General features: G+C 47.7%; 1 protein-coding gene across 4 annotated transcripts in view; it reads right to left on the reverse strand.

Annotated features, from left to right (window-relative positions):
- Positions 1-3550: 3550 nt before the first annotated feature.
- Positions 3551-12212, reverse strand: part of MTUS2 (microtubule associated scaffold protein 2) — an 829118-nt gene continuing 820456 nt past the window's right edge. For all 4 annotated transcript variants that reach the window (XM_066258934.1, XM_066258931.1, XM_066258933.1 and 1 more), the window contains 3 exons: positions 10951-11070; positions 8582-8679; positions 3551-7592 (listed from right to left, as the gene is read on the reverse strand). In XM_066258934.1, the coding sequence (XP_066115031.1) occupies positions 7379-7592; positions 8582-8679; positions 10951-11070 (432 nt within the window). In that variant the 3' untranslated portion in view covers positions 3551-7378. The remainder of the gene's footprint in view (positions 7593-8581; positions 8680-10950; positions 11071-12212) is intronic.

Below are 12212 nucleotides of genomic sequence, written 5' to 3' on the forward strand. Positions count from 1 at the left end.
AGCCCTGGCCGGTTGGCTCAGTGGTAGAGCGTCGGCCTGGCGTGCAGAAGTCCTGGGTTTGATTCCCGGGCCAGGGCACACAGGAGAAGCGCCCATCTGCTTCTCCACCTCTCCCCTTCTCCTTCGTCTCTGTCTGTCTCTTCCCCTCCCTCAGCCGAGGCTCCACTGGAGCAAAGATGGCCCAGGCGCTGGGGAGGGCTCCTCGGCCTCTGCCCCAGGTGCTAGAGTGGCTCTGGTTGCAATGGAGCGATGCCCTGGAGGGGCAGAGCATTGCCCCCTGGTGGGCAGAGCGTCACCCCCTGGTGGGCGTGCTGGGTGGATCCCGGTCGGGCGTATGCAGGAGTCTGTCTGACTGTCTCTCCCCATTTCCGGCTTCAGAAAAATACAGAAAAATCCAAAAAAAAAAAAAAGAAAAGAAAGAAAAGAAAAAAACAGGGGAAAAAAGAAATTTTCCCAAGTAAACATTTAAAATAGACTTTAATAAAATAGTTGCCTGACCAGGCGGTGGCGCAGTGGATAGAGCGTCGGACTGGGATGCTGAAGACCCAGGTTCGAGACCCCAAGGTTGTCAGCTTGAGCGTGGGCTATTCTGGTTTGAGCAAAAAGCTCACCAGCTTGGACCCAAGGTTGCTGGCTCCAGCAAGGGGTTACTCGGTCTGCTGAAGGTCTGTGGTCAAGGCACATATGAGAAAGCAATCAATGAACAACTAAGGTGTCGCCATGCGCAATGAGAAACTGATGATTGACTGCTTCTCATCTCTCCGTTTCTGTCTGTCTGTCCCTGTCTATCCCTCTCTCTGACTCTCTCTCTGTCTCTGTAAAAAAAAGAAATAAATAAATCTTTAAAAAAAAAATAAAAATAAAAATAAAATAGTTGACAATTGTTAGGAAATTGCTATATTAAACTCTTTCCAGGTTTAGCTTGCCCATTCTAATATTGGACCTGCATTTGTGTCCACAGTTTCAAGGCCAGTAGGAAAGGAACCCAATATTAATTAGAAACTAATTTGAAGTTACTTTGTGCCTACAGGTATCAAAAGGTCCAGGAAAGTAAATTGCATGAATCAAATAGTAAAAGAAATGAAACCACCCCTTCCCTAAGTACTTGCAGGATTTATAGGTTACTCAGCAAACTGTTTAAAGACTGTCCAAGAGGCGCTTCCAGCAGTACATCACCCAAGGACTGACTTTCACATGGATGGGTCCACACACCGTGATCCTGACCACTCCCACTGCTGCTAAGGTAGAAAAATGGTGTGCCGTACTCCAACCACAAACCGGAAGTTGATTGGTCTATATACGATGAATGTATGAAAAACTCACTAAGGACATTTTTTTATCAGACTTTGGGAAAAGGGAAACTAGGATAGAATGAAAGCCAATTTAATTGTCACTAAAAGTTAAAGTTTTTAAATTAAGAGTTCTGACTTAAAGTAAATTGTTATAAGAGCCAATTAGTTTTATGTAAATTGTGAAAGGAAATTATATAGTTAATAGAAAATTAATCAGTAATATTTGTTTCTTTAGTGAACTGTAATGCTATTAATGCTGTCTGTTAAATATCTGTTACATGTTATAAGTTAATATCCTTAGACAACAGCCTGGCCTGTGGTGGCACAGTGGATAAAGCATCAACCTGGAAACAATGAGGTTGCCGGTTCAAAACCCTGGGCTTGCCTGGTCAAGGCACATATGGGAGTTGATGCTTCCTGCTCCTCCCCCCTTCTCTCTCTCTCTCTCTCTCTCTCTCTCTTCCCTCTCTATAATGAATAAATAAAATCTTTAAAAAAAAATATATATCCTTAGACAACAGCCTTATACTCCTCAGTAAATTAAGTCAAGGATTTGACTTAGAAAATAGAACCAGTGGGGAATGTTGTAAGGCACCAAAAAGCTGAAAATTGATATTGATATTCTGGGAGGAAAGGTTAGGCTTTCCTGTCAAATCCCTCCTTTAGGGAGGGGAGGGAGAAGAATGTAGAAGTTTCTGGCTTGCAGGAACAATGGGTTAATCAGTTTCAAATCTAAAATAACGGTTAACTTAGAAACTTCTTCTCTTTCAGTAGGAGGCAGAATTTACATACCACCTTGCACTGACTGTAGTTCTTCCCCCTTCTTGGAATCTTGAGGGTAAAATATCTCTAGGCTAGTGAGGGAAGAGGAACCCTGAAAGATTTGTAAACATCTTTGATTGTGTTACCTTGAGAGTCTTAATGTTTCTATGTATCCCCTAAACAAATGTTGCCAGCTTGTGCCATGATGTCATGCTCTCCCCAACCCATGTGTGATCAAGGGTATATAAGCAGCCCCTGAACTATTTTTGGGACTACACGATTTGTGTCTGCTGCCCCGTGTCAGCCATATGCAGACTGCATATTTAATAAATCTCCTCCTCTAATAAAACTCTTCACAATTCATCTGGACTGGGTGTCTCTACGTGAACTTGATGAAATGAGGTACAGTGCCTTTCAGAATCTGGGGTGCAGTACTTTATAATAGTACTCCTTCAAACAATGAAGTTACTTGTTGAATACTGACTGAGATACCAGCACTCTGCAGTCATATGAGAGGGGGACACAACATGCCACCTGCTATATTAATCTGGGTGCAGGGAAAGCAGAAACCACAGAGAGAAGCAGCTGTGCATGGTGGCCTGCTGTTTTCTGTGCGGTGGGTGTCCGGGCATGCAGCACCCAGGCAGGGCCCTCTGTCACCTGCGGCAGGGTGATCCCAGCTTAGAAATGCATAGAATGCCATTTCCCCTCCCTCATGGTGGCTGCCCCAGGTGGAACTTGGTGAGCCAGGAGAATTAGCCTCTGGGGAAGGGGATGAGGGGGCAGGAGAACAGAATTGGGCTTGGAGAAACCCCAGAAGGCTCTGTTTTTTTGTTTTGTTGTGTTTTTAAGAGGTTTGAAAAAAGCAGAGTGGTTAAACAATGATATTTAGCAAACTTTAGTGATTTAATTCTGCTTGTCTTAACTAGGACAGCATATTAGCTTTTGAGTGTGTTTTTCGTGACCCAACTTTCTATTAGTCAGGACCCTGACCCATGAAAACAGGGCGCAGTCCCCGCTGTCTGGCTCGATGCCTACGCTCTGAGGCAGCACCAAGTGAAAAGTGCAGGCACACTAGTTTCATCGGGCTTTGATTTATTGTGCCTCACAGATGTTGCATTTTTAACGAATTATAGGCTAGACGGCTAGACCAGGGGTCCCCAAACTTTTTACACAGGGGGCCAGTTCACTGTTCCTCAGACCGTTGGAGGGCTGGACTATAAAAATAACTATGAACAAATCCCTATGCACACTGCACATATCTTATTTTAAAGTAAAAAAACAAAATGGGAACAAATACAATATTTAAAATAAAGAACAAGTAAATTTAAATCAACAAACTGACCAGTATTTCAATGGGAATTATGCTCCTCTCACTGACCACCAATGAAACAGGTGCCCCTTCTGGAAGTGCGGCAGGGGCCGGATAAATGGCTTCAGGGGGCCACATGCGGCCCGTGGGCCGTAGTTTGGGGACCCCTAGGCTAGACTCTCCACCAGTTAAAATGTTACCACTTGCTTTATTGCAATATCTGCTTTATTGTGGTGTGAAACTAAACCCGCAGTTCCTCTGAGGTATGCCTGTGTCTACATCTGGAGTCACTCCCTCCCACTGGATGACCCAAGTCTGCCTTGCAGGAAGAGGTGCCTGACTGGATAACTTCATCGGTCTCCTCTTCCTGCTGCCAATCAGTTGTGAGAAGCTGCTCTACTGTCACTTCCCACACGTGCCAGTGGCCAAGTCACCATCTGCTCTCCTGTTCAGAGAAGGTGAGGCTCACATGTGGGGGCAGGAAACGGAAGGTGGTTAGTATAAAAGTGGAGGGCACAAGACACCTCCAAAGACACTAACCGGCTGGGACATGCTGCCAAGTGAAACATTGATAAATACGTAGTTGTTTCAATAATCTGGAAGCATGAGTGATTTAGTGGGGTCCTGTGGTCCTCGCAGGTCTGGAAGTGACTTGAGGTGATTTGTTCAGCAGTTGTTCAGGGGGGCAGACTTGCTGCAGTCTCCCTGAAGTTGCTGTCACCTTTGTATGTCCTGCAAAACCACCATTGGGAACTGGATAACCAGGGGTCCCCTTGCCACCCTAAGCAGGGCCTGGATGACCAACCCAACCCTACGCCAGGATGGAGGGAGCAAGAGTACTTGCACGCTGGAACAGTGGGCTGGCTCCACATGGAGTACTACAGGTAGAGCCACAGAGCTGTCCAGGGTCCTGTGTCCCCGTGTTGGTGTGAAAAAGCCCGCCCAGTTGTCTGCATGATAAGGAATTGCTATGACCATGGCCACCACACCAGAGGGCCCCTCCCTTGCCACCGTGAGAGCTCTGTGGCCATCCAGGCAGAGCTGACAGGATTTAGGCAGATTAAGCTTTTGTCTAGGTCTGAACTTAAAATTGAGAGTGAAGGGATTATACTTATTCTTCTGTGTCCTTTTCCCCACTGACTGCAGTACACCCAGACTACTGAAGACAGCTGGGCAGAGCAGAGTCACTGCAGTCCCCAAAGTCAGGGCCAGGCTGCTGAAGATCCCAGTCTGCAAATATGGTGTGGGGGCCTTGGTCATGCTGAGTCAGGGCAAGGGGTCTGGAGACTCAGCGGCTGATCCTGGAAAACACAGAAAAAGAACCTGGTCTGCCAAACACCTCCCTGACTGCCTGCTTTGGACCCCAGCCTGACTTTCCTAAAGTCTGAGCTATCCAAGCCGAGCGTTCTATCAAGTGCATGTCACAGGTGCTCCCTAAAATTAATTTTAATATGTTTCAAACACAAATATGCAACACAGAAAGTGTAGGGGCCAGGTAAGCAGTGTGTGACCCCATTCAAACAATCACACCCAGTGTGCCAACCCATCAGCCCCTCCCCGCTCGACACCAGCCAGAATTCTGCTCCAGCTTTGGAGATTGAGGTGGGGAAGGTTACCAACTCAGTTCCCAAATGCCAAGAAAATGTTATTGAGGTTTGGTGAGTTTGTCTGAGGCAGGGGGCAGCATCGGTGTATGGAAACAGCTCCAGCTGGGGAGGTGCACAGCAGGAATTCAATGTGCAGGTGGAGTGGCAAAAGGGGGCATAGCCACTGCCACCTCTCATGTTCCAGGATAAAAGCCAGATGTGAAGAGTGTCCATGACAAAGAGATGAAGCCGAGGCCACATAAGAATTAGCTCATGTACCCAAGGTGAGGGCTGGTCTGGGCAGAGCTTCAGTTACCTGGGAGGGATTACTTAGTGCTAACACCACTAAGCCTTTGACCACAGTAGGCTAATACGCTGTAGCACATCCTAACAGAACACTGAAATCGGTATTGCTGTGTAACTGCACGTAACAGGTGCCCTATGACGCAGTTCCTAATTTGAAGAGCTGAGCTACCTCTGAACCTGTGTTTGTAGGTGGTGCCCGCTAAAAGAAGACATAACTGTGAACTTTGTCAATGTGGTATGATCTACTCTAATGGAATGCCCAACTCAGTATCACAGCATCATGCAGAGCCATGAAAGGAAAAGAGAAATGCTTCTCCCATGGGTATCTACTGTGTATGTCCCCAGGATGGGCAAAAACCCTTGGGGTTTGTGAGCAACGAGATGGACCCAAGGCGAGGAAGCCCAACTTTGACTCAGGCAGGGAACACAGACCAAGTCTGTTCTTCATGCTGGCAAAGCAGGCAGAGCCCTGGACAAGGTGACCCTTTTCATGGGCCATCTCTTCCCTACCATGGATGTTCCTGCGTGAGTCCACTTGCCTTGGTCATGCTCAGAGACAGCCCTGTACTCAGAAAAATTTCCAGGGGCCTTAGAGAGGAAAGTGCAGGGTTTCTGTCACAAACAGGAAATAAAGGCATCATCATTATCACCATATCAACTGTGAAAACTACTTCCCTTTTGGGTGTCATGCTCCTAACTTTCCACAACACTACAGGAATACCTTTCACATTCTAATTCTACCATTTCAGAGACAGATGCCAGTGCAGCAGCCAGTGACTGCTGCCCGGCTGTTTCAATGGGCTCCTCTGTGTGGAAGGACCTTCTGGGTCTAAGCTGGCACCACTGTCAGCTGTGGCATTGCTCAGTGATTCTGCAGGAAACACACCTGGGTTCCTGGAAAGCCATGTGATGGTCTAGCACAGAGTGGAACTGGTCCCCTAGGATGGAAGAACTGGTTTTCTGGAAGCCCTTCTAGAACCCCTGAGCCATCTCAATGTACAGTGATGGGATTGGGTTATCAAACCAAACTGAAGGGGAGGTTGCTATGAAATGGGGACCTGAGAGCCATGTCGGTGGGTTGATGATTTGCAGCATCAGATCAGAGCAAACCACATAGAATGCCAGAGCTTCCCTACTCAGTCCTTGGTCAAAGGACAGACCCTGTCTGCAGTCCTCCTTGAGACTCGAGGAACAGTGGTCTTTGTCAACTCCAAGGTCATCCTCACCGCACTCCAGAAGGGCATGCTCTTCCATATTGTCCCATGGGTGCAACAGCTGAATGACAGATTCCAAGATGCCATTTAGGAAAAAAGCAAAACTTGTGTTTACAAGACTGTAGATGATTCACTGTCATGAGTAGTGTCCGAAAAGCTGCAAACCCTGCAGGGTTTCCCACTGCTCCCCCTTATCCTCTCACGACAGGGACACTGATAATTAAAACCTGCGAATGGGATAATAGTGACTTCACACTATGTTGACTATGAAGATGATTGTTCCAAAGGCAGTTACTGTTCACAGGTCGCTGGTGTTTGTGTTAAATAGAGTACCACTTGGTGGCTGATTGAAAGGCGCTTCTCCATATTTTTTTTCCTTTTTTTTATTTTGGGTAGAAATATTCCTGGGAAGCTGGGTAGAAATGCATTTTCATTTCCCAATTATTCTTAGGCACAAGTTAGAAAACTGCTGACCTTCACCAAAATATGTCAGCACTTCATGTTATAAAAAATGCATTCCGAACTGCTGCATGTGCAGGTAGTATATTTAAATATACACACGCGGGTGCAGTATTCAACGATTATTCAGTGTGGGTTTCAAACGGAGCTATTTGTCACTGACCTGAAATTTTGCAGTGAAAGTTCATCACTCAAGGACAGCTGGCATGTCTTTCTTTTGGCTCTAACTACGGTCAAACATTTGCACATCAGACACTACCTTGAACTTTCCTAAGTGTGAATACCAGAACAGGCTCACACCGGGGTCAGGAGAGGACTCCGGGGCATGCCGCTGCGCAGCTACTGAGCATGCGCACAGGGCTTGCTGGCCCACGTGGATCAACACTCCCTTCAGGTGGAAGCACAGGGTGCAGGAGGAGCCGTGGCTCCAGAGGGCTACGTGGAGGCTCATCTGGTCATTGTGTTGACTTTGGCAGGTGAGGAGGGCCCGGAGGAGGAGCCGCGGTAAACAGGAGAGGTGGGAGAGAGTTTAACTGGGCTGGTTGGGTCCCCAGTTTGGAGCTTCCAGAGCAGCTCTTCGTTGGTCCGGCTCAACCTCTTCTTCTCCTGGGTTTCTTTCTCCACGTACTCCTGGAGATTAGCATTTTCCTCTGACAGCTGTCTGCGTGGGGAGAAGATACTGTCAAACAGTAGTCATGCCTGAAGGCCTTAGCTTGAGATTCAGCCAAGGACACAGAGTAAAGGGAGGAGGGACCCACGCCTGCAGGGACAACAGGGATAGGCTGGCCACCGTCATCCACAATTTCGGTTGAACCACAACTGTCACTTTTCCTGCCAACCCTGAATTGCTCATATCCCGCTGCTCCATCAGGGAAGCAGTAGACAGAGCAAGGGCCAGAGGCGGAAGAGGGGGGTAGTGCCGGAGGGCTGCCCGGAGGCTTGGAGAGAGTAGAGTGGACAGTAAGACGGCACAGGTACACTGAGTGTGAGCCCCAGAGAACAGGGCCACAGTTTGCTTCCTGAGTCCCCAGCATTCAGGCTGGTGCCTGGCACAGTCTCCCAGTGGTGGCTAAGCCCTCGTAGAGAGAAGTAGCCACTAACTTGCTGTTGAAGCCCCAGATCTTAATTTACTTCACACTAATAGCAGGAGGGGGATGTCTCCACATCTTTCCTTGGAAGTTGGGGAAACCTCAGAGCAGGGGACCAATATAGAAGCAGTGTCACTTAGGAGCAGCTGCAATGGCAACATACCTTCTCTCTGGCACACTCCATCCCTGCCATCCTCTGACCAGGGCCAGCCCTTTACTGCCACAGCCAGGCTGGCCTAGGACGACAGCCCAGCAGCTGCGGGAGGCAGGCATCTGCACTACCGAGCTGACAGAGCGCAGGGAGGGTTCACACGGCAGTTCCGTTGTGCCTGGGAACACCCATCTGGCAGCTCTCTCCAAAATATCCCTCAAGAATAAACCATTCAGAACCAGCAGTGGCAGGGCCTCTGCCACATGCTCTTGGAATGTCGGGGAAGCCTCACAATGCAGAGGAGTGAGGTAAATTGGACATTGGGACAGAAACAGAGCCCTGAGGCTCAAGAGCAAAACTACTTTGTAGGTGACACATGGTTTGTAAGTTTAGACACCCAGGTTGGCCTACCTCGTGACAACCGTATTTTGGTCGATCCTTGCTTTGAGATCTTCATTCTGCTGCTGGAGAACCTGGATCTTCTCCTCCAGGATAAGGTTCTTTTCTGCCTGCAAAGGGTGCTGTGTTAGGTCTTCAATGGGGCACTGGAAGGGAGGAGACCAGTGCCCTTGGGGGTTGTTACCAAGAGTGCTCTACAAACCACAGTGTGCAGTCCATTGGTAGGCTGTACAATTAGTTAAATGAATGTGGCCAGCATTTTTTTTAACAAAATAAAGCAGAAGAGAAAATACCAGAATGTACTGTATACAGTAAAAATAAGTATTGTTTACATATCTTAGATCTATAGTTTTATTTCACATATATTATGCACATGTGTGTATGTATATACTGGAATCCTGTGTAGAATGTATTTTTTTATAGTGAGTGTCCCCAGACCATTGCCACTATCAGAGATAAGCTGTGATTAGCAGCACCAGGACCTAGTTTGGCTAATGGGTCCCATGGTCCTTCCCAAAGGGTCCCTGTGCTGCAGGCACCACCCTCCTTGGCTGGGCATGCACGCACCCTATGACATTCCCAATGAATGGAGAGATGGAAGTATAACGTGGACACATTTTTCCTTCGGAGGCCTTGGGCAGCCAGGAACTCAGAGCACAAGACCAGCTTGGCACATTACCAGAGAACTGTACCATCCTGCCTCTCAGTGTATGCCATTCTCTGTTGGAGGGTCTGCAGAGCCTGAGGCTGAGCTGAAGGACAGTTCCATTCCAATATGAAATTTTAAATAAATAATTTTTTAAAAGAATGTGACAAAGTCACGATTAGTGTCGTTAATATTTAAAGAAGACGACCACTTCTCCAGGAATAAGGGTTAAGAATTAGAGGGACTGGCCTCTGTCCCTGTTCTTCAGCACAACACTTTCACCCCAGCCCCCTCTGCGCTCCCAGGGAGTGGGAAGTGGTTAAAACCCTTTTCTCCAGGGGTTTCTGGAATGAGAAGTTATGCATGCCTACAGAAAGCATGGGGCATGGCCCAAAGCAGCTACTGGACCCCAGAACTTGTGGGTTATCAAACAACTGGATGCGAATGGCCCAGCCTGGAAGGAGGAGGTGTGCTGTCCCCACTTTGGCCAGATTACAGGTAGGGCTGGGAGGGTCGGGCTCTGTCCGAGAGGCTCCCACTGTCTCAGCTGTAGTCTTGCTGGAAGCTCTGGGCTGCTGAATGGTTCCAGGTGGCCAAAGTTAGCCAGGATGCTGATAACAGACACTCATCCCCAGGTCAGCCCCGGTAACTGACAAACACCTCGTAAATGATAAGAGATGCCTGTAAAAAGGGACACTACTAGATAAGAGGGGCATGACAGCTGGATGCAACATGTGTTCCTCCATCAGCTCCTGGTTGTCACAAACCAGCCTCAAGGGTATTTCAGAGACAAACAGAGAACTTGAAAAGTTAGACCCGCTGACCCATTACTGAGCTGGTAAGTTAAAGATGATCTAACCAAAAGAAAGTGGGACATAAAGCATGGGTGCGTATGAGGGGGTTGGTGTGGTGTGCACGTGTTCAGAGAAGCTCTGGAAAGCGTTTACAGTGCTAGAACTGTATTTTAATTTTTGTATTTTTGTTTATCTTAACATTTCTTACCATGTGCATGTTTTCCTTCTATATTATCAAAAGTTTGTTTTACCTATAACAAACAAAAATAAGGATCTATCTGGAGCCTTGGGCCAAGTTCACATCAGGATGATACCTTCTTGGAAACAGGCTTCTCTGCTACTAACTTCAGACACCTATCTCCAACTCTAGCTCTGGCATGGCCCTGTGCCTACAGGTAGGGAACTCTGGGGTGCTCTGTTCCCCCAAAGGAGTACCCTTTGCTGGCTGGTGGGAGCCAGGCTGAAAGGTGCGGTGGAGAGCATGGTGAGAGCACTGGGCTGGGGCTCCCGCCAGCGCTTGGCTACTGATCTGCTCTGGGTAAGATGTCCTGTCCCCAGGCCTCCCTCTCCAACCTGTGATAGGAGGCTCCTGGAGGCACTTCCTTCCCAGCTCTGCTGTAGGAGTTAAGCACAAATGCACGGAAGTGCTCTGCATGGTGTCTGCTCTGCTTGTCTATGCTGGCTCACCGCCCTCTCCCCCCAGGCAGGAGTGATGAAACAGCACTTTGGAGGAGGGCTGGGGATGGAGACAGGCAATGAGGAGGGCTCCAGAGTTGTACAAAACAAGGCCACCTCTGAGATTCCTCATCAGAACTCCTGGCTTCCTAAGAAAAGCTCTGAGATTCATCAATGGGATTTTTCACTCAGGTGGAAGCAACAGGCTAAGTGCCCACATCCCAAACAGTGTTCGTGTTGACATCAATGATGACAGACTGACTCACCAGTTTTTCCAGCACAATAATCTTCTTTTCCTGCTGGTGTATTTGCTGATTCTTCATCTCTAATACCTGCTTCAGACTCTTCATGTCTGCTTCCAAGTGTTGATAGGGAGCCAGTGCAACCTGCAGGGGCAAAGAACAGCAAGCTACTGACCTAGTCTGGCAGAGGCCAGTGTTCACCAAGGTCATGGGCTACACTAAAGCTAGTCTTCTTCAACAAGCTGCCCAGTAGACATTAGAGAGAGAGAGAGAGAGAGAAAGGGAGAGAACAGGAGCTCACAGCCTTCCCTGGGAAGTCCACTTGTTTCTCATTGGAAATGCAACTAAAAATCCAGTTCCTCTGGGGGGAAAAGAGAGGAAGCCACTGGCCCTGAAGAGTCTGGATGCTGGAATGGCTAGCTCCTACCAGCCCATCCTTGAACGGGAACTCATGGGGTAAAAGGAGTCAATTCAACATTGGTTTTCAACAGTCATGCAGACCACTTAATTCAACAGACTGGTGGGGTTTGCAAGTCCCACCTGTACCAATGTGAGAGTCCTCCATCCCAGCGAAGGACAGGAGAAAAGTGGTTTAAAAAGTAGAAAAGGCATTTTAGAAAGAGAAATGTTAGAATGAGATTGCCAGATGTAACAAAAAGATGATATATAGTGTGTCCGTAAAGTCATGGTGCACTTTTGACCGGTCACAGGAAAACAACAAAAGATGATAGAAATGTGAAGTCTGCACCAAATAAAAGGAAAACTCTCCCAGTTTCATACCTATTCAGTGCAGTTCGATGTGGGCTCACGCACAGATTTTTAGGGCTCCTTAGGTAGCTATCCCGTATAGCCTCTACAGACTCGTCACTGACTGATGGCCTACCAGAACGGGGTTTCTCCACCAAACTGCTGGTTTCCTTCAACTGCTTATCCCACCGAGTAATGTTATTCCTATGTGGTGGCGCTTCGTTATAAACGCGCCGATATTCAGATATTCACGTTGCACTTTGGTCACGGATTCAAATTCAGCGAGCCACAGAGCACACTGAACTCTCTTGTGTACCATCCACATCTCGACTGGCATGGCCATGGGCTGCTCTGCTGTATACACGGTGTTACATCATCATCTGCACATGCGTACATGCTGCCACATCATCCTACAGAAACTGGGAGGATTTTCCTTTTATTGGTGCAGATTTCACATTTCTATCATCTTTTGTTGCTTTCCTGTGATCAGTCAAAAGTGCACCATGACTTTACGGACACACTGTATATATGAAGTTTAA

Source organism: Saccopteryx bilineata, chromosome 2, assembly GCF_036850765.1.
Source record: "Saccopteryx bilineata isolate mSacBil1 chromosome 2, mSacBil1_pri_phased_curated, whole genome shotgun sequence".
Classification (NCBI taxonomy): Eukaryota; Metazoa; Chordata; class Mammalia; order Chiroptera; family Emballonuridae; genus Saccopteryx; species Saccopteryx bilineata.